The following is a 21,486-nucleotide window of genomic DNA, read 5'->3' as shown; positions in this document are numbered from 1 at the left end:
CAAAATGGTGTAGGGGGGTGGGGGGCAATAAAATGGATAGTCTATCCTCCTTTCTTCACTAGTCTTTTCTTTTAGAACAGCTCCTTAGTAGAGTCCCTTAGTTAAGCAAAAATCTATGGTCTGAAAGTATAAGACACATGAGGCTTGAGGATATCTCAGTACTAGACACATAGGAAGTACTGAAAAAAAAAAAAGTTTTCTGAATAGAGTGAAAAATCCCAGGCAGAAAAATCAGTCTCTTGCTTAAGAAGTGGGACTTCTTCTCTATACCCCTACAGCACAGGGGTAGCAACTTCACCTAGGAACCTGTTAGAAATATGAATTCTCAGACCCCACCCCAGACCTACTGAATCAGAAACTCTGGAGGCCATTCTATAAGATGCCCTCCAGGTGATTCTGTGGCTTGCTAAAATTTAATGACGACTGGACTACAGCACTCTAAACCTCCAGGCATTCTAAGAAAACATCATCATTAATAATCAGGGAATGGAAAAAAGATAAATTTTTTGAAACTATTATTCGAATTGCTATTTTGCTCATCTGGGAGACCGAGGGCCTTCACGTTAGGTGTTTTCATCTTCTGTCCCACTTCCTCTCCGTTTGCGATCTGCGTGTCTGCCGTGTCGCTTATGCTACTTGTCATACTTTAATGGGTCCCAAAGGGACTCACCGAAGGGGCTGTACATAATGTTGCCGGAGAAAGGGATGATGAGAGAGTTCCCAGCTTATCTGAGATATGCAAAAAATTGGATTTAATTAGCTTCACAAGCAGAAAATGAAAGAAGCAATTTGTATTACCAGTAAATCCTGGTAGCAATTTCCTTCTCCTTCAAAATATAGCTTGCAATTTATTCAGGCTGGTCTTTTTCAATAATTTAACTAGCAGCTGGCGGATATTTTCGACATAGCTGATACAATGATAAAGAAAGGTTCAAACATCAAAGGAACAATGAAGGAAGTAAAGGAGAAGAGAATTAATATTTGATTGTACTTAGCAATACATGCTAAGTATTATGCATAAAGCTTTACATGTTGGAGTCAAATGAGGAAATAGAATCCCTCTGAGGTAGGCATTACAATCACAAAAGCACAAATGTGAAAATCAAAAGAGTTGTAGTATATTTTCTGTGTTATCAATTGTAGGCCTAGTAAATAGCAAAGCTGAAATTTGAAGCTATGCTTCAACAGTTCCAAAACCTGTGCCTTCTCAAATATACCAAACTTACTTAGCAACATGAAGCAAAATACAATGTGTTTCCATTACAATGAGTAAAAAAAAATCCTAAAGAAATACAGTGAGCAAGTTTTTAGCAATTTTTATTAATAGCTTTCCTATTTAGTGTTTCCTTAAAGACACATACAGCTTTAAAAAAAGAGTATTTTAGCTACCACTTTTATTTATTATGTAGCTTATAAAAATGACGAGAAGTCAGGGTAAATGTCAGAAAAGGCAATTTAACCTTTTCTAAATAACATCTGTGATTTAAATTGCTAGTTTTAACTTTAAAAACACTGTGTTGGCAACTAAGCTGTTAAACAACTTTATAGCATCCTTTTTGATATTTTGCCTTGGATTTGGCAACTCATGCAAATTTTATGTTGGTCATAAACAAGTTAAATTTAAACGGGGAAATTCAGAGAAAGAAAGCATTTAAGAGGTTGATTTTAGAACTCAATTCCAATTGGCAAGCAAAATCGTCTTCTTCCCTTAGTGTGGTAGGTTTGAAATTAACCAGTACCAATAATTGTTACCAGTAATAAGCAACAGGGCTTACTGTGGAGCAATTTTCCTCTAGAAGACAATGGGCCATATGGGAATAGGAAATAAAAACAGGCACTTAGATCAACTCCATTTTCCAACAACTAAGCAAATAAGAAATCACAAAAAAAAGAACTTTTAACATCAACAGTATTCTACTCTGCCAACTGAGTTACAAGCTGATTCACTGAAAATGTGTTTTGAAATACTTCAGAAACAAGACTGCAGATACTCTTTCCCCCAAAAAGAATGATGTCCTCTTATTATCCTTTCATAAGAAACAGCAACTGGTTATTTCAAAACGTAAAAAATAAGATCATCATGTCATGCTCTATAACAAAACAACCTACATTAACTATCAGAATAGAGAACACAAGTTTATATTTAAAATGGGGGGAAAAGCCATTTTATTGGGTCTCAGATACAATATACTGTTATCAAAATTATTTATAAATCTGCAACATGCAATCAAAACACAGAACAAAATTATGTAATTCTACCTAACCACAATATTCATTGTGAAAGCAGCTAACAGGAAGATAAAAGATGGAGCAAGCATAGCCTATTTTAAACATTTTACTTTTTCCTTTATTTTGTTTTAAATCAGGAACTCAAACTTTGTTTCTAAAAGATAATTCTTATTTTAGTATTTAATTATGTAGTATGGTAAATTAAAGGGAAAGTGTTAGTCACTCAGCTGTGTCCAATTCTTTGGCAACCCATGGACTGCAGCTCACCAGGCTCCTCTCCGTCCATGGGATTCTCCAGGCAAGAATACTGGAGCGGGTTGCCATTTCTTTCCTCAAAGGATCTTCCCAACCTAGGGATCAAACCCGGGTCTCCTGCATGGCAGCCAGATTCTTCACTGTCTGAGTCGCCTATACTAACCACAATTCTTTAAATAAAACTTGTAGATAAACAGGAGAAATGCAAGAGAGAAAAAGATCAGATGGCACTGGTCCTACAGGAAAAGCAAGCTACTGAACTGAACAGGTTCATAAAACTACTTGTAGAATGGGTTAGTTGTCTTATTATCAGACCAGTAAGATATTTTTAAATACCCTGAAACCAAACCCAGATTCAAAAGGCAAAGCCAGAACCATTCACTGAGTTTATTAAAATATAATCTCTCACTAAGCCCTACCAGCAAAAGAGGCCAAACTTACCCTAATGTGACCTCAGATTTAGAAGCCTGCCAAAGAATTTTTATAGAAATAGCAACCAAATGTTGCTTATACCTACTGCGCAAAGTAATACAAAATAAAACAAAAGCTTACTGGATATGAATACTTAAACTTGTGAAATTAATAAAAAAAAAAATAGAATAGTGGCAAATGTTAGCAGCCCCTTTAATTAACCATATAATTCCAAAATATACCAGCTACTCTACCTTTAACATTTTGAGCACTGAAATAATCTGTAACACGAGTTCTTGACCCTTTCACCTTTCCAGTTCCTTTTAAAGTTTTGCTCATCAAGAAAATGAAGTTCTCACGTTCCCTTCTTGGCAGACATGCATTCAAACGGTCCCTACAAGGAGCCATTCCAACAACATTTTTGTTGGGAAAATTCCGAATTCCTTCTGTTCTTACTGCCTTGCCCACAAGTTTGCTTTCTTTTATTTCTGTTCCCAGGCTGTGAAAATCTTTTCAAAAAATGTCATAAAACTTGAATAACTGGTTCTCTATAAATGTATGTACTCTAACCTCAATTGGTTCCCTGTGCTGCTACAGAAGAACTCCAGAATCATCTCTAGATTATGAGGGATTAAAAGTAGTACAAAACAGGCTCTAATATTCTCCAAATAGATAATTCATAAGCTTCCCTCAAAATTAGGTGGTGTTTCTGTAGAGAATTCAAAGTTTTTGTGACATGTAAAAGTCAATGTCATTCACCAAATTCAAGGCTAAAAATATCCCACCATATAATCACTGCAATAGTTGTAGAAAAAGACGTTTCACAAAATCCAACAACCACTCATTATCAAACCACTCAGAAACCTTAGAAGGGAAATCTAATCAACCAGATGCAGGGCAGCTATAAAAACTCTACAGCTAACATCATGTTGTTGTTGTTTAGTCGTTAAGTCGTGTCTGACTCTTTTGTGACCCTGTAGACTATAGCCAGCCAGGCTCCTCTGCCCATGGGACTTCCCAGGCAAGAACACTGGTATGGGTTGCCATTTCCTTCCCCAGTGGACCTTCCCAACCCAGCAATGGAATCCACGTCTCCTGCACTGCCAGGTGGATTCTTTACCACTCCGCCACCTGGGAAGCCCAGCTAACATAATAAAAGACTTAAAAAAAAAAAAAAGACTTCATAATTTCCTCTTAAGAGCAGGAACAAGGCAAGAATTTCTGTTCTCATCATTTCTACTCAACCTTGAACTATAAGTTCTAATCAGTGACATTAACAAAGAAAAAGAAATAAAAATTGGAAAGGAAAAGTTAAACTAATTTTATTTACAGATCACATGACAGTATGTGTGGAAAATCCTAAAGAATCTCCAAGAGTTACTAAAAATAAGTTTCACAAGGCAGCAGGTTACAAAAAAGTATAAAAACCAACAATGTCTACATACTAGCAAAGAAAAACTGGACACTGAAATTTAAAATACCATTTAAAAAACTGCATTTAAAAATGCATGACTATAGTAAGGTTAAAAGATAAGAGGCTAATGTATAAAAGTCAACTACTTTCTTATATACCAGCAATGCATAATTGGTGTTTTAAAACTAAAAATACAAAGCCATTTACATTAGCACCAAAAATGAAATACTTAAGGATATATCCAATACTTATGTATAAGATCTGTATGTGGAAAACTATCAAATTGGGATGAAAAAAATCAGAGATCTAATTAATGGAAAGATAAGTTCATGTTCATGAATAGAAGAATCAATATCATTAAGGTGTCAGTTATTCCCAACTTGAGGTACAGACTCAATGCAATCTCAATTAAAATCCCAGTAAGGTACTTTGTGGATATCAACAAACTGATTCTAAAGTTTACATGGAAAGGCAAAAGACCCAGAATAGTCAACACAATATTAAAGAAGAAAGCTTGGAAAAATAATACTACCCAAAACACGTATAATATAAAGATAGACAGAGACTTGACATTCCTTATATAGTGGTTAGAGAAATGTTATCTTTCAGAGAAGTTTTAATCTTAATGAAATCCAACATTAAAGCCTAATTTCTTCTTTCATGGATCGTGCTTGTTTGTGTTGTAAAATCTAAAAAGTCATTACCACACTGAAGATCAGTTAGATTTTCTCTTATTTTTCTTCTAGGAGTTTTAAGGTGTACATTTAGGTCTATGATCCATTTTGAGTTAATTTTGTGATAAGTGCAAAGTCTGTGTCTGAATTCTTTTTTTTTCTCATGTGAATATCTAGTTGTTCCAACCTCATTTGTTGAAAAGACTCTCCCCTCTCCCTTAAATTGTCTTTGCTCCTTTGTCAAAGTTGAGTTGAATGTATTTGTATAAGTCATTTTCTGGGCTCTCTGTTTCATCCCATTGACCGATTTTCTTATTTTTGTTGATACCACACTGTTTTGATTACTGGGGATTCATAGTGGAATGTCAAGTCTCTTTATATATTATTTGTGTCTATCTTTGTATCATACATGTTTGTCTATCGTTTCTTTTTAAACAAATGATATTCAGCACATTGTTCTGTACATTTCATTAATGTTTCTCTGCAGACATTGTATATTCGTACATAGCCTTCTCACTTCCAATTTTACATCTGTGTAATATTCCATTATATGTATTGAACATAATTTATTTAACTAGATCTTCCTGAAGGATTTATAGTGTTGCCAGTGTTTTGCAATACACACAATACTGAAAAGATTAAGTTGTTATTGCCTAAATTTACAAGCGTATCAGTAGAATACATTCCTAAAAAGGGACAGGTTGCTCAAAGGAAATGTGAACGTTAAATTAATAAATAGCATGAAACTGCTTCCCATAAAGGTTATGCTCTCACCAGCAGTATAAGATAGCATAAGATCCTACACCCTTGTTGACAACAGTGTTTTATCAAATTTCTTAATACTCTCCAATCTTACAGAGTGAAAAATGGTACTCAGTGTAATTTTAAATTATGTATGGTTTATGAATTAGGTATAATGCCTTTTCATGTATTAAGAACCCTTAATATTTTTCTGTGAACAGTTTATTCATTAAGTTTTGCTCATTTTCTGAAAATTGGATTCCTGTTCCTTTTGTCACAATGCATATTTCTCTTTGTCCCTTTAACAGCTTGATGCTATTAGTATATTTATTTGGTATGGATATTGTTCTGTTTACAGTACATCTTTGCCATATTTTATTTTCAATCTTCCTTAGATTTAAGGATTTGGAATATATTTTTAGTTCCAAAACAACTTTCTCTGTGCTGTAACTATACCCTCTTAAGTCTCCATTTCCCTTTTGCTCTTTCTCTTACCTTTTCTGCTAGTTCTGCCTCCACAGAAGGATTCTGATTATCCCGTGATAAACTAGAGATCTCTTCAAGAAAATCAGAGATACCAAGAGAACATTTCATGCAAAGATGGGCTCAATAAAGGACAGAAATGGCATGGACCTAATAGAATCAGAAGATATTAAGAAGAGGTAGCAAGAATACACGCAAGAACTGTACAAAAAAGATCTTCACGACCCAGATAATCATGATGGTGTGATCACTTACCTAGAGCCAGACATCCTGGAGTGCGAAGTCAAGTGGGCCTTAGGAAGCATCACTACGAACAAAGCTAGTGGAGGTGATGGAATTCCAGGTGAGCTATTCCAAATCCTAAATGATGATGCTGTTCAAGTGCTGCACTCAATATGCCAGCAAATTTGGAAAACTCAGCAGTGGCCATAGGACTGGAAAAGGTCAGTTTTCATTGCAATCCCAAAGAAAGGCAATGCCAAAGAATGCTCAAACTACCGCACAAGCGCACTCACCTCACACACTAGCACAGTAATGCTCAAAATCCTCCAAGCCAGGCTTCAGCAATACGTGAACTGTGAACTTCCAGATGTTCACGCTGGCAGAGGAACCAGAGATCAAACTGCCAACATCTGCTGGATCACAGAAAAAGCAAGAGAGTTCCAGAAAAAATCTATTTCTGCTTTATTGACTATGCCAAAGCCTTTGACTGTGTGGATCACAACAAACTGTGGAAAATTCTTAGAGATGGGAATACCAGACCACCTGACCTGCCTCTTGAGAAATCTGTATGAAGGTCATGAAGCAACAGTTAGAACTGGACATGGAACAAAAGACTGGTTCCAAATCAGGAAGGAGCACGTCAAGGCTATATATTGTCACCCTGCTTATTTAACTTATATGCAGAGTATATTATGAGAAATCCTGGACTGGATGAAGCACAAGCTGAAATCAACATTGCTGGGAGAAATATCAATAACCTCAGGTATGCAGATGACATGACCCTTATGGCAGAAAGCGAAGAAGAACTAAAGGGCCTCTTGATGAAAGTGAAAGAGGAGAATGAAAAAGTTGGCTTAAAACTCAACACTCAGAAAACTAAAATCATGGCATCTGATCCCATCACTTCATGGAAAATAGATGAGGAAACAATGGAAATAGTGACCGATTTTATTTTCTTGGGCTGCAAAATCAGCGCAAATGGTGACTGCAGCCATGAAATTCAAAGAAATTTGCTCCTTGGAAGAAAAGTTATGACCAATCTAGATAGCATATTAAAAAGCACAGACATTACTTTGCTGACAAAGGTCCATCTAGTCAAAGTTATGGTTTTTCTAGTAGTCACGTATGGATGTGAGAGTCAGACTATAAAGAAAACTGAGCACCAAAGAATCGATGCTTTTGAACTGTGGTGTTAGAGAAGACTCTTGAGAGTCCCTTGGACTGCAAGGGGATCCAACCAGTCAGTCCTAAAGGAAATCAGTCCCGAATATTCATTGGAAGGACTGATGTTGAAGCTGAAACTCCAATACTTTGGCCACCTGAGGCGAAGAGCTGACTCACTGGAAAAGACCCTGATGCTGGGGAAGATAGAAAGCGAGAGGAGAAGGGGATGACAGAAGATGAGATGGTTGGATGGCATCACTGACTCAATGGACATGAGTTTGAGTAAACTCCAGGAATTGGTGATGGACAGCCTGGCGTGCTGCATGTGACCCCATGGATCACAAAGAGTTGGACACGACTGAGCAACTGAACTGAATTGATCCTCTCCTTTGAGCTGCTGCGTTCCTTTTAATAGGTTGACATTTCACTAGATGGAAACTACTGCAATCTCTTGGATGGTATGGAACTGGCTGTCAGTAAGAGACATGCATATTTTAAATTTGATGTGTAAGCAAAGAAGGAGCTGGCAAGGTGGCACTGCTCTGCCAAGGACATAAAGGAACAAGAGGGGGATATGCGGCAGGTCTCATCTACCTGCAAGTCAGCCCACAGCAGCTGCTGATCTGGCAGCTGCCGGAGGACAGCATACAGCTTACGGGCAAATATGGCCTCTTTCCCTAGCTAGAACCACTCGAAGATACAGCCCAAGAAACAGCATGTGCCTCCCAGATAAGGGAGGAATCCCTGATCTTCTACAAAGGTGCCACTGGGCTTTCAACATCATAGATAATGAAGCTCTTAGTTACAGTATCTTTTTCTCTCATTTAAAAAAAATAACACAACAACTGCTTTTAAATCATCTGCTATTTGCATGGTTATGACAGAATACAATGATCTTCAGGCTTGTTCTTAACTAATTAAGTAACTTTTAGACCTCCAACTCTTAGACAGATGACCTAAGACAAAAAGCTCAGAAACCTTCCTCACTGAATACCTTAATGCTTTGCTGCAAAAAACACTGAAGGTTTCTTTTTTTACGCTCCTTTATACACTTCTCGAAGGTTAGATAAATTAATATTTGCATTAAAAGTCTGGGGATATTACAAAACAAGCTCCTGTAGTTTATTAGTTACTGAGTATACAAAGGGGAAGGGTGGGGAGGGATAAACTAGGATTTGGGATTAGCAGATAGAAACTACTATATACAAAATAAACAACAAGGTCCTACTGTATAGCATGGAGAACTATATTCAGTATCTTATAATAACCTATACAATATCTTGTAAGAACCTATAAGAGAAAAAGAACATATTAAAAATAACATATTTACAAGTATAACTGAATCACTTGGATGTATACCAGAAACTAACACAGTATTATAAATTAATTATATTTCAGTAAAAAATAGTTTTAAAAATTTAACGGGTATGTATAATTGTACTAGATGCTAAGCTAGACTCTAAAGACAAAAATATGAACTCTGAGCTTAAAGAGCTCAGTCTATTAAAAGAAAATGAGAACCATATAAAGAAATACAATATTACGTGATAAGGACAAGAATAAAATATGTGCAGGGTCCAAAGGAGGCACAGTGACAAGGAAGTACAGAGGAATTCACAATCAGATAGACTTTAAACAGTAAATAGGAATTTGCCCAGTGGCCAAACGGAATTACAGGTCAAAGGAAAGACATAAACTCTTTCAACAAAGTTCCAATTTAGGATAGCTACTTTGAAATATCTATCCTAGAGAAACAATGATGACTAATAAAAACCCTCTGACTTCGTGGAATTAGGTGGGGACCAATAAAAAAATCAGTAATTAACGTTCAGTGTGATAAATACTGCAATAGGGGTGAGTAGAGAGTATTAGAGGTTTATGGGCCAAGTGGAAATAAGATCTAAATTTAGATGCTAGGAGTGAACAGAAATTAGCCAGATGAGGACGTCCCTGGTGGCCCAGTGGCTGAGAATCCACCTGCCAATGCAGAGGACAAAGGTTCAATCCCTGGTTTGGGAAGATTCCACATGCCAAGGAGCAACTAAGCCTGTGCGCCACAGCTACGGAGCCCATGAGCTCTAAGAGCCCATGAGTTGCAACAAGAGAAGCCACCACAATGAGAAGCCTGCATACCACAATCAAGAGTGGCCCCCACTCGCCACAACAGAGAAAATCCCACTTGCAGCAACAAGGGCCCAGTGCAGTCAAAAAAAGTAAATACTGAAAAAAACACAAAAGAAATGAGCCAGATGAAACGTGTATCTATCAAGAGGGAAGTGTAGGATGGTGTCAGAGAGGAATGATATTATATGTACAAGAGACGAGCATACAGCAAGACAAAGAGACAGGGATGGTTGGGAGAAGGGAGGAAAGGAGAAGGGGTGGCAGAGCAGGGAGAGAGGGACAATCACAGGGCAGTTCAGTATGAGAAGAGGCATAACGTCTGAGGTGAGGCTGAAGAGGAAAGCAAGAACCGTAATGTGAAGGATCTTTTAAACTGGAGTCTGGGCATTATCTTGAGGGCAATAAGGAACAAAAAATGTATTTAACTTGGGAAGGCTTGTTCAGATTTGTGTTTGTGAAAAAATATGTAACTATAATACAATGAATGAAACAGAAAAGAAACACAGAATCTTGAAGTAAATAAAATAGCTACAGTAATCCAGGAAATGGCTTGTGGTAGTTTGACCTAAGATAATAGCAACAGAATAAAGAAAATGGGTGGGAAGAACTAAGATATCTAGGTAGAATCAACAAATCTTGCAAGGGATCTGATGCTAAAGAGAGAGAGGAAAAAAAAGGAGACAAAGATGAAACTTCTGATTTGGGCAAAGGGTAGAAGATTCTACTGTCCAGTAAAATAAAGAAAAGGGGAAAATGGGTTTTGAGAATGTGAAATAATCACTTTAATTACAGACAGAGTCTGAGATGTGTATAAGTTATTCAACTGAAGGTGTCCAACAAGCAGCTGAATATACAGAAACTCAAGACAAAGGTCTGGGCCAGAGATACAGATTTGAGAATCAACCATATACAAAGTAAATGAAAACTAAAGGAATGAAAACAGATGAAATTGCCTAGGGAAAACGTACAAGGTGAGGAAAACAAAAAACCCACAACAAAACCTCATGGAACACTAACATTTAGAAGACAAACAGAAGAGCTAGGAGAGCAGACTGAAGGGAACGGCCAAAAAGAAAGATGGAAAAGGGGTAAGCACGTAATGAATGCTTACTGTGTGTTAAGTGCTGTACAAAGTGATGTATGCACATTACCTCATCTAATCCTCACAGATGCTATGAGCAACCTACCATCATGACTTGCATCATTACAGACATTTTGGGTTAGAGATCATTTTGCTCAGGTTTACATTTTGTTGGATATAAGAAATGCAAGGGCTTCCCACATAGCTCAGTGGTTAAGAATCTACCTGCCAACGCAGAAGGCATGGGTTCGATCCTTGGGTCAAAAAGATGCCCTGGTTAAAGAACTGACCACCCACTCCAGTATCCCTGCCTGGGAAATACCATGGACAGAGGAGCCTGGCGGGCTACAGTCCAAGGAGCCTCAAGAGTCAGACATGACCGAGCAACTGAAAACAACAAAAATAAGAAACACAACCAGGATTACACCCTCGACCCTCAGAGCCCTTGTTCTTAGCTGCTACACTATACTGCTTCCTATAAAGACTTAAAAAGTATGGTATCACAAACACAAAGAAAAAAAAGTGAGTCAAAAAGAAAGACACCATCCCAGGAACAATCGCTCACTCAGCACCAAGATCCTGATGTTCTAACATTCTCTATGAAAAGGAGTCAGGACTCTTTGGGGAAATGGTTGATCTGAGGAAAGGGCAGGAAATATGTCAACGGGACACAGAAAAGCAACTGAACACTTCCAGTGGCCATAGTTTTAATAATTTGAGCAAAAAACCAACAAACAAAAATATTGGGTTGGCCAAAAAGTTCATTCAGATTTTTCTATAAGATGTTATGGAAAAACCTGAACCAACTTTTGACCAATCCAACAGTACGGGACTATGACCTGGAGTATAAACTAAATACCTGTAAGTCCACATTGGTATAAACAAACAAACAAATGAATAAGGGAGAAAAGACAAATCTAGGGTGGAAGAAATCCAAATAAATTATGTAGATACTCACAACTCAAAGAAGTGGAGCAAACTCTCCACTCCTCAAGTGTGACTCCACATAGCGACTTCTTTCCAAGCCTGTGGTATACAGAAAGGGACAAGGAGAAGAGTGACTTTACAGCAGAGAAACATGACGAACACTGTGTCAGCCAAGTAAGTGACCAAGGTTCACACCAATAATGGTAAGTCATGTCGATACCCTTGATTATATTGTAATGAAAATGGACCTTTATCTCTGCAGTCTTTCTCTCAAAAACCTATAACCCCAATCTAAGTATGAGAAAATTCCCTATTGAGGGACATTCTACAAAATATCTAACCAGTACACCTCAAAACTGTCGAGTTACCAAAAACATGGAAAGTTGAAGACACTGTCACAGCCAAAGAGGTGAAGGATACATGGTCATGAAACGTAACGTGGTATCCTGAATGCTCTCCTGGAACAGAAAAGGCACAAGCTACAGACTAATGAAATCTGATCAATATTGGCTCATTAATTGTAAAATCTGTACTAGATTAATGTAGGATATTAACAGCAGGGAAACTGAGTGATGAGTTTATGAGAACTCTATGCACTATTTTTGTAATTTCTCTGTAAATCTAAAACTGTTGTAAAATTAAAAGGTTATTTTTAGGGGCTTCCCCAGTGGCTAAGACTCTGTGCTCCCAATACAGGGGGCCTGGGTTCAATCCCTGGTCAGTGAACCACATAGGTCCCACATAGTGCAACCAAGGATCCCACATGCCACCACTAAAAAACATCCTACGTGCTGCAACTAATACCAAGCACAGTCAAATAAATAAATAAGTAAAAATTATATATATATATGGCTATTTTTAAAAAGAGGGGACACATTAACTGTGTCAAAAGCTGATAACAACAACAAAAAAGACAAAACCAAGGGCAGTTTCAAAGAATTAATGGAGTCAAAAGCCAGATGACATCAGGCAAAAAAGTGAATAAAAGCTGAGAATGGGATTATAAGTGTATACAGCTTCTTCCAAGGAGTCTGATAAAGATGGGGAGAATAAATCAGAGCCGGAAGTAGAGATTAAGCTGAAGAACATGTTTTTTGTTTTTAACCACAGCATAATTCACATACACTAAAATTCATCTTTTAAAGTGTACAATTCAGTGGTTTCCAGTATATACACAAGGTTGTGTAACTACAACCACTATCTCCAGAACATTTTCATTACTTCAAAAAAGAAATGGTAAAATTATCCCACTGCTAAGCACATACCCCGGGAAAAGCGTAATTCAAAAGGACATATGTACTCCAATGTTCATTGCAACACTGTTTAAAATAGTTAGGACATGGAAGCAACCTAGATACCCACTGATAGATACATGGATAAAATAGTAAAATGGTATGTACACACACACACAGAGTGGAATATAACTCAGCTATTAAAAGGAACAAATCTGAGTCAGTTCCAGTGAGGCGGATGAAACTAGAGCTTATTTTATAGAGTGTAGTAACTCAGAAAGAGAAAAACATATATGGTATATTAACGTATATGTATATATATGGAATCCAGAAAAATAATACCGATAAACCTATTTACTCGCAGGAAAAGAGAAACAGACATAAAGAACAGACTTGTGGACACAAGAGAGGAAGGAGAGAGTGGGATGAATTGAGAGAGTAGCACTGAAACATATACACTACAAATGTAATACAAATGTAAAACAGTTAGCTAGTGGGAGTTCATGATCTGATCCACAGTCTGCTCCCAGTCTTGTTTTTGCTGACTGTATAGAGCTTCTCCATCTTTGGCTGCAAAGAATATAATCAATCTGATTTTGGTGTTGACCAGCTGGTGATGTCCATGTGTAGAGTCTTCTCTTGTGTTGTTGGAAGAGAGTGTTTGCTAGGACCAGTGCGTTCTCTTGGCAAAACTCTATTAGCCTTTGCCCTGCTTCATTCTGTACTCCAAGGCCAAATTTGCCTGTTACTCCAGGTGTTCCTTGACTTCCTACTTTTGCATTCCAGTCCCCTATAATGAAAAGGACATCTTTTTTGGGTGTTAGTTCTAGAAGGTCTTGTAGGTCTTCACAGAACTGTTCAACTTCAGCTTCTTCAGCGTTACTGGTCGGGCATAGACTTGAATTACCACGATATTGAATGGTTTGCCTTGGAAATGAACAGAGATCCTTCTGTCATTTTTGAGATTGCATTCAAGTACTGCATTTTGGACTCTTTTGTTGACTATGATGGCTACTCCATTTCTTCTAAGGGATTCCTGCCCACAGTAGTAGATATAATGGTCATCTGAGTTAAATTCACCCATTCCAGTCCATCTTAGTTCACTCATTCCTAGAATGTTGATGTTCACTCTTGTCATTTCCTGTTTGACCACTTCCAATTGGCCCTGATTCATGGACCTAACATTCCAGGTTCCTAAGCAATATTGCTCTTTACAGCATCAAATCTTGCTTCTATCACCAGTGCCATTCACAACTGGGTGTTGTTTAGGCTTTGGCTCCATCCTGTCATTCTTTCTGGAGTTATTTCTCCACTTTTCTCCAGTAGCATATTGGGCACCTACTGACCTGGGGAGTTCGTCTTTCAGTGTCCTATCTTTTTGCCTTTTTATACTGTTCATGGGGTTCTTGAGGCAAGAATACTGAAGTGGTTTGCCATTCCCTTCTCCAGTGGACCACATTCTGTCAGACCTCTCCACCATGACCTGTCCATTATTTAACTTATATGCAGAGTACATCATGAGAAACGCAGGGCTGGAGGAAGCACAAGCTGGAATCAAGATTGCCGGGAGAAATATCAATAACCTCATATATGCAGATGACACCTCCCTTATGGCAGAAAGTGAAGAAGAACTAAAGAACCTCTTGATGAAAGTGAAAGAAGAGAGTGAAAAAGTTGGCTTAAAGCTCAACATTCAGAAAACTAAGATCATGGCATCCGGTCCCATCACTTCATGGCAGACAGATTGGGAAACAGTGGAAACAGTGTCAGACTTTATTTTTCTGGGCTCCAAAATCACTGCAGATGGTAACTGCAACCATGAAATTACAAGAAACTTACTCCTTGGAAGGAAAGTTATGACCAACCTAGACAGTATACTAAAAAGCAGAGAGATTACTTTGCCAACAAAGGTCCGTCTAGTCAAGGCTATGGTTTTTCCAGTGGTCATGTATGGATGTGAGAGTTGGATTATAAAGAAAGCTGAGTGCCCAAGAATTGATGCTTTTGAAGTGTGGTGTTGGAGAAGACTCTTGAGAGTCCCTTGGACTGCAAGGAGATCCAACCAGTCCATCCTAAAGGAGATCAGTCCTGGGTGGTCATTGGAAGGACTGATGTTAAAGCTGAAACTCCAATACTTTGGCCAGCTGATGCGAAGAGCTGACTCATTGGAAAAGACTCTAATGCTGGGAAAGATTGAGGGCAGGAGGACAAGGGGACGACAGAGGATGAGATGGCTGGATGGCATCATCGACTCGATGGACATGGGTTTGGGTGGACTCAGGGAGTTGGTGATGGACAGGGAGGCCTGGCGTGCTGCGGTTCATGGGGTCGCAAAGAGTTGGACACGACTGAGCGACTGAACTGAACTGAGCTGAACTAGCTAGTGGGAAGTTTCTGTACAACACAGGGAGCTCCATTTGGTGCTCTGTGACAACCTAGAAGGGTGAGATGGGGTGGAGGGTTGGAGGGCAGTTCAAGAGGGAGGGGACATATTATACTTATGGCTGATTCATTTTGTTGTATGTCAGAAACCAACACAACACTGTAAAGCAATTATCCTCCAATTAAAAAAAATTTTTTTAAGTAATTACTTAAATAAGTTGAATATGTTCATAAATAAGAAGACACAACACTATTAAGATATCAATAAAACCAAAGTGATTCAGAGATTCAATGCAATTTCTATAAAATAACCTAGCAGCTTTTTTCACAGAGATGGAAAATGTAAACTTCAAATTCATGGGGAACTGCAAGAGATCCTACATAGCCAAAACAATCTCAAAGGAGGACTCACACTTTTCGAATTTGAACTTACTACAAAACTACAGTAATTATAACATTATGGTACTGACATATGGACAGACATATAGACCAATGGAATAGAATAAAAAGCCCAGAAATAAATCCTCACATATATGGCCAGTTGATTTTTGACAAGAGTGTTAGTCAGATCATTCAATGGTCAAACGATAAGTCTTTTCAACAAATGCTATTGGGAAAACTGGGTATCAGTTTGACTCTGAATTTATATCATATAAAAAAATTAACTCAAAATGGATCAAAGACCTAAGCTTAAGAGCTAAAATTATAAAATTCATAGAAGAAAACACTGATTTTGGCAGTCATTTAATGGAAATGACAAAAAGCAGAGGCGGCAACAACAACAAAAATAGATTAATTGGGACTTCATCAAATCAAAGAACTTTAGCACATCAAAGGATACTATCAATAAAGCAAAAAGATAACCTAATGAATGGGAGAAAATATCTGCAAATCATTTCTCTCATAAGGAATTAATATCCAGAATGTATAAAAAATTCCTAGAACTCAACAACAAAACATAAATAATCCAGTTAAAAAATGGGCAAGTGTCTTCTTGAATAGAGATTCCTACAAAGATACATGAATAGCAAATAAGCACATAGAAAAATGCTCAATGTCACTAGTCATTAAGGAAATGCAAATCAAAACCACAATGAGATATCACTTTACATACATGGTTGCCTCTGATAAAAAATACATGTTTGCAAGGATGTGAAGAAACTGGAACGCTTGTACACTATTGATGGGAATGTAAAATGGCATAGCTTCTGTGAAAATTGAAATGCCAATTCCTCAAAAAAATTAAAAATAACAGAATTAACATATGACCCAGTAACTTTGCTTCTATGAATACATCCAAAAGACCTGAATGCAGGGTCTATTTCTACTCTCATGTTTATAGCAGCATCATTCACAATAGCTAAAATATAGAAGCAACCAACATGTCCATCGACAGGTGAGCAGAGAAGCAAAATGTGGTACATAGTTACAGCGGAATAGTACTCAGCCTTAAAAAGGAAGGAAATCCCTTGAGGACACTAAGCAAAATATGCCAGTCACAAAAACATAAATATGGTGTACTTTTCTTATACGACGTACACAGAGTAGTGAAAATCATAGATACAGGAAGTAGGATGGTTCTTGCCAGAGGCTTAGAGGAGGAAGAAATAGGGAGTAGTTGTTTAATGGGTGCAGAATTGTAGTTTTGCAAGATGAAGAGTTATGGATATGAATGGTGATAATGGTGGCATAACATGAATGTACTTAAACACCACCAAATCATACACTTAAAAATGGCTGAGGTGTTTTTATTTTATGTTTTGTGAATCTTACCACAACTTAGAAAACTGAGGAAAAAATGAGAAGCATTCAAGGCTTCAGGTACCTCTTTCACTGCTTGCTAATACTTCTAAATTCTTAGAATACTTCTAAAAACCATTACAACTATTAAGCTGGACATTTTTATACTAAAATAGATTTCTTTAGCCTTCTGTCCACCTTAGACATATAAAGCCTACCTTAGACATAAAGCCTTTGAGAAAGTTGATGTTTCTCTCCCAGCTATCTGCATTGTAATAGCAGACACTTTGTTTCCACCTTTGCATATGTACAATGGAAAAAATTCAAACATACGCAAAGGAAGAAAGAAAAGAATAATGAAACCTCATATAGCTATCACCCAGCTTAAACAATTAACCAACTTATATCCATCCACTCACTTTGCTCTTTTTTCCCCAGTGGATTATTTTGAAGCCAATCCCAAACATCACATCATCTCAACCATAAAGATTTCAGTATATTATTTCTCCTTACTAAAAGATATTGTTTAAAGATACTGACAGCATCCTGCACAAGTTCTTGTACTGGTGGGTCAGATTTCGGACATACACATTCCTCCAGAAAACCATGTATTAGAAAAAGGAATTACATATATTCATTCATTCTACTGTATTCTTTACAAGTTAAATCACTGAAAGTAGGGTCTCTCAAAACAAACACACATACACACACACACGCCCTCTCCTGTTCCATCTCTCAGAGGTAACTTAGTTTTAAAGGATAAAAGTTATTTGGTCTATGATAACACAGTAATATTATATAATTATTATTACACACAAAGTAATTCTTCATGTAGCTGCTTATTTTATAAAACAAATGCAGTAAAACTAGCCTGATGCAGAAAATTTTTATTCAACTGTCCTTACCTTTGGTTGGACTGAGATTCTGATCTATAAATCCTCTTAGTTCTGCATTTGTAGAATTCAAACCAACCTGAATAAAATAGTTTAAAAAATTATAAATAAGATTTCAAATAATATGTGATCACTTAATAAGCCATTATTAATAACCTCCCACCAGAGGTCCATATCAAATATTATACATAGTCACATAAAGATGAGTTAATTATATCAGATATAAGAACAGGGTTAAAATGCTGCCATACTGCTTGAAATGGGAAAAATATTGCATTGTCCACATTAACATAAAAGTTAATGAAATAGTGTTACTTATGAGCAGAAGTGAGATCTACACATTTTACTGATAGCTTTTTTTCTTAAGCAAGTAATGTAGCAGTTGCGAAGCTGCCAAAACATATACCAAAATTCCACCTTCACTGCTGCCCACCAACATGCCTCTCCTTTTTAGCTCTTCTACAAAAAGAAAACAAAGGCGAAACTCTTGTTGGTGCTCTACTGTAAACAGAAAGCAAAGAAGGCAAAGACAGCCTTTAAAATATTCCATGCTTAATACAATGGAATTGTTTAATACAAGTATTACAATAACTTCAAAAGCATCAGTTTATACCTTTTTGTTATTATACAAAGGTAACGGCAAAAACCTCAACTAAAACCACATATTTACAGTCCAGAGTTCACAGTTACTGGAATACTGTTACGTTTAAACACCTGCTCTTACTGCTCAACTTCTGCAGAATGAAGTAGCAAATGAATTTGGAAACTTTTAAGCAGCTGTACATCTATGCCTTTGTAACCAACAGATTATACTCTAAAAAGATAAAGGTCAATTCTAAATCAACAGTGTGTGTAATCTGGGTCTCATGGATGGAGAGGAGGTGTTTGTATTTAGAGCTTAGATAAATACTACTAAAATGTTTAAGTTCAAACTTCAAAAATATATTAATTTCTATTTTCATAAACACAGTTTAAAGGTTCAAAGAAAAAGTAGATCATTTGAGAGTAGAAAAAGTTGGCGAGGAAAGGCCAACTTTAAAATATTTAAAAATATTAGCTATTCTTTTGTTATTTTATGTATTTAAAAAGGATCTCTCTATATAATGTGTCACAGATCAAGAGAAGAAAAGTAAACTCGTTTTACATAAAATTTTTCATCAAATAAGATCCTGAAAAAAGTTTTCTATCTGGATATTCAAACACTGTGTTGCTTAGTGTAAGCAGTCATTGTCTACTGAATAAAAAATGTCTAAAGCTTAAATGTTTGAGTCAAATGCTATTCCCTAAGAATAGCACTATAATTTCACTGATTTTTAATGTTTCAGATTGATATAACTGAAAGAAAACAGGATTCAAAGCAAGATAATCTGTGCTCAAAGTTTATCTCTACCATTCATTCACAAGCAAGGTGTTCATGGAACATTGCCATGGGAATGACAATACACACACATACAACAAACTCAGGCAGCTCTTTAGACCAAATTAAAAAATTATGTAAACATGTTCGTTAATGCAAAGCAGTATTCAAGTGTGAGTTGTTAACTCAAAGGGCAACAGGTTTATTACTTTAACACTGACGTAGACAATTCGTAAGAGAGACACGAACGACCGATGAGTATATAGATAATACATGTAATACCAGTTTGATCTAACTAGCAATCAGAGAAATGTAGCAAATTACATATCATTTTTTGCTGACTAGATTGACAAATATTAAAAAGAAAATAAAGGGGAACTGGCATCTTCATATACCAATGGTGAATATACAATTGGTGGTCTTTTTGAGATTCAATTTAGTAATATGAACCAAAGGTCCCCTAAAAAGTACACGCCCTTTGGGCCAGTAATTTTGTAAGATTTTTGTTTCACAGAAATAACTCAATGAATTGACAAAAATAAAAAAGTTAAAAAAGGGGGAAAAAAAGAGAAAATAATGGCCAATATTAGGAAACTGGTATAAGGTCTATAGAACAGATAACATTAAAAAGCCATTTAAAATGATGTTACAGAGTTATCAAGACAGGAGAAGATATTCATCATAGAGACTATGCTAAACAGTAAGTTACAAAACAATCTGGCCTCATTTTTATTAAAAAAACAATATATACATATATATATATATATATGTAGGACTTCCCTGCTGGTCCAGTGGATAAGACTCTATACTTCCACTGCAGGGGACACGGGTTCAATGCTTGGTTGAGGAAGTTCTACATGTCACGTGGTACAGCCAAAAAAATAATTGAAACACTATATATAGATTTTGGTTCATCCACACACACATACACACATTTGTGTATGATCTCTAATCTAATCTCTAGACTAGTTTCTTTATCTGTATTTTCTAATTTTTTGTAATGAATATTATGGCTTACATATTTTTAAAAGATTCTTTGCAGGGCAATGGGATGACCCAGAGGGATGGGATGGGGAGGGAGGCGGGTGGGGGGTCCAGGAAGGGGAACACATGTAAACCCATGGCTGATTCATGTCAATGTATGGCAAAAACTATTACAATATTGTAAAGTAATTAGCCCCCAACTAACAGAAATAAATTTATAAAAAAAAAAAAAAAGAGCTTGGTGTGCTGCAGTCCACTGGGTCATAAAGAATCAGACAGGGCTTAGTGACTAGACAACAACAACCCTGTATGCTAGTGATTTTAATTGTCTTATCTTGCTCTGTAAAAATAACCAGTGTTGTCTCAATTTTCTATTCAGTTAGGGATCATTTTGGAGAAGGCAATGGCAACCCACTCCAGTACTCTTGCCTGGAAAATCCCATGGACAGAGGTGCCTGGTAGGCTGCAGTCCACGGGGTTGCTAAGAGTCGGACACAACTGAGCGACTTCACTTTCACTTTCATGCATTGGAGAAGGAAATGGCAACCCACTCCAATGTTCTTGCCTGGAGAATCCCAGGGACGGGGGATCCTGGTGGGCTGCCGTCTATGGGGTCACAAAGAGTCAGACACAACTGAAGCGACTTAGCAGCAGCAGCAGTGGTAGTAGGGATCATTTACTTCATATACATTTGTGTTATTTTGATATTTCTTTTGAAATAGTTATGACATTTGCCTGGTTCCCTCATTTCTTATAAATAGAATAATTTAATATATGTTCATTTTATATCTGTGTGAAAGTTGTGATTTTATCTTTTCCTAAAAAGTTATTAATAAATCTTTCTGGAAAATTAAAAAAAAAAAAAAAGATTCTTTGACAAGGCAAAAAATCATCTTCCAAGTTCTTTATTGTACACTAAGTGAACGTAGGAGAGAACACATCTGCATTTTTGGTCAAGAAGAGGATCAGTGGATACTTGGCTTGCTCGCTCAGTCACTCAGTTGTGTCCTGTTCTTCTGTGACCCCATGAACTCTAGCCCACCAGGCTCCTCTCTCCATGGGATTTCCCAGGCAAGAATACTGGAATGGGTTCCCATGTCCTCCTCCAGAGGATCTTCCCAACCTAGAGAGTGGATCTGAGTCTCCTACATTGGCAAGTGGATTCTTTTATCA

At 37.0% G+C, this 21,486-nt stretch overlaps 1 protein-coding gene across 7 annotated transcripts in view; it reads right to left on the bottom strand.

Moving 5' to 3' along the window:
• TFDP2 (transcription factor Dp-2) overlaps positions 1-21,486 on the bottom strand; it is a 180,950-nt gene that overhangs the window by 105,789 nt on the left and 53,675 nt on the right. For 4 of the 7 annotated variants that reach the window (XM_081569580.1, XM_081569585.1, XM_081569581.1 and 1 more), the window contains exon 3: positions 17,985-18,051. In XM_081569580.1, the coding sequence (XP_081425706.1) occupies positions 17,985-18,051 (67 nt within the window). Of the gene's footprint in view, positions 1-11,756; positions 11,825-17,984; positions 18,052-21,486 lie in introns of those variants that run through there. The other 3 variants (XM_081569587.1, XM_081569605.1, XM_081569625.1) reach the window with 2 other exon arrangements.

Source organism: Giraffa tippelskirchi, chromosome 2, assembly GCF_054371585.1.
Source record: "Giraffa tippelskirchi isolate mGirTip1 chromosome 2, T2T-mGirTip1v1.2.pri, whole genome shotgun sequence".
Lineage (NCBI taxonomy): Eukaryota > Metazoa > Chordata > Mammalia > Artiodactyla > Giraffidae > Giraffa > Giraffa tippelskirchi.
Note: the sequence above shows the minus strand (reverse complement) of the source record. Positions and strands in the feature narration are given on the sequence as shown.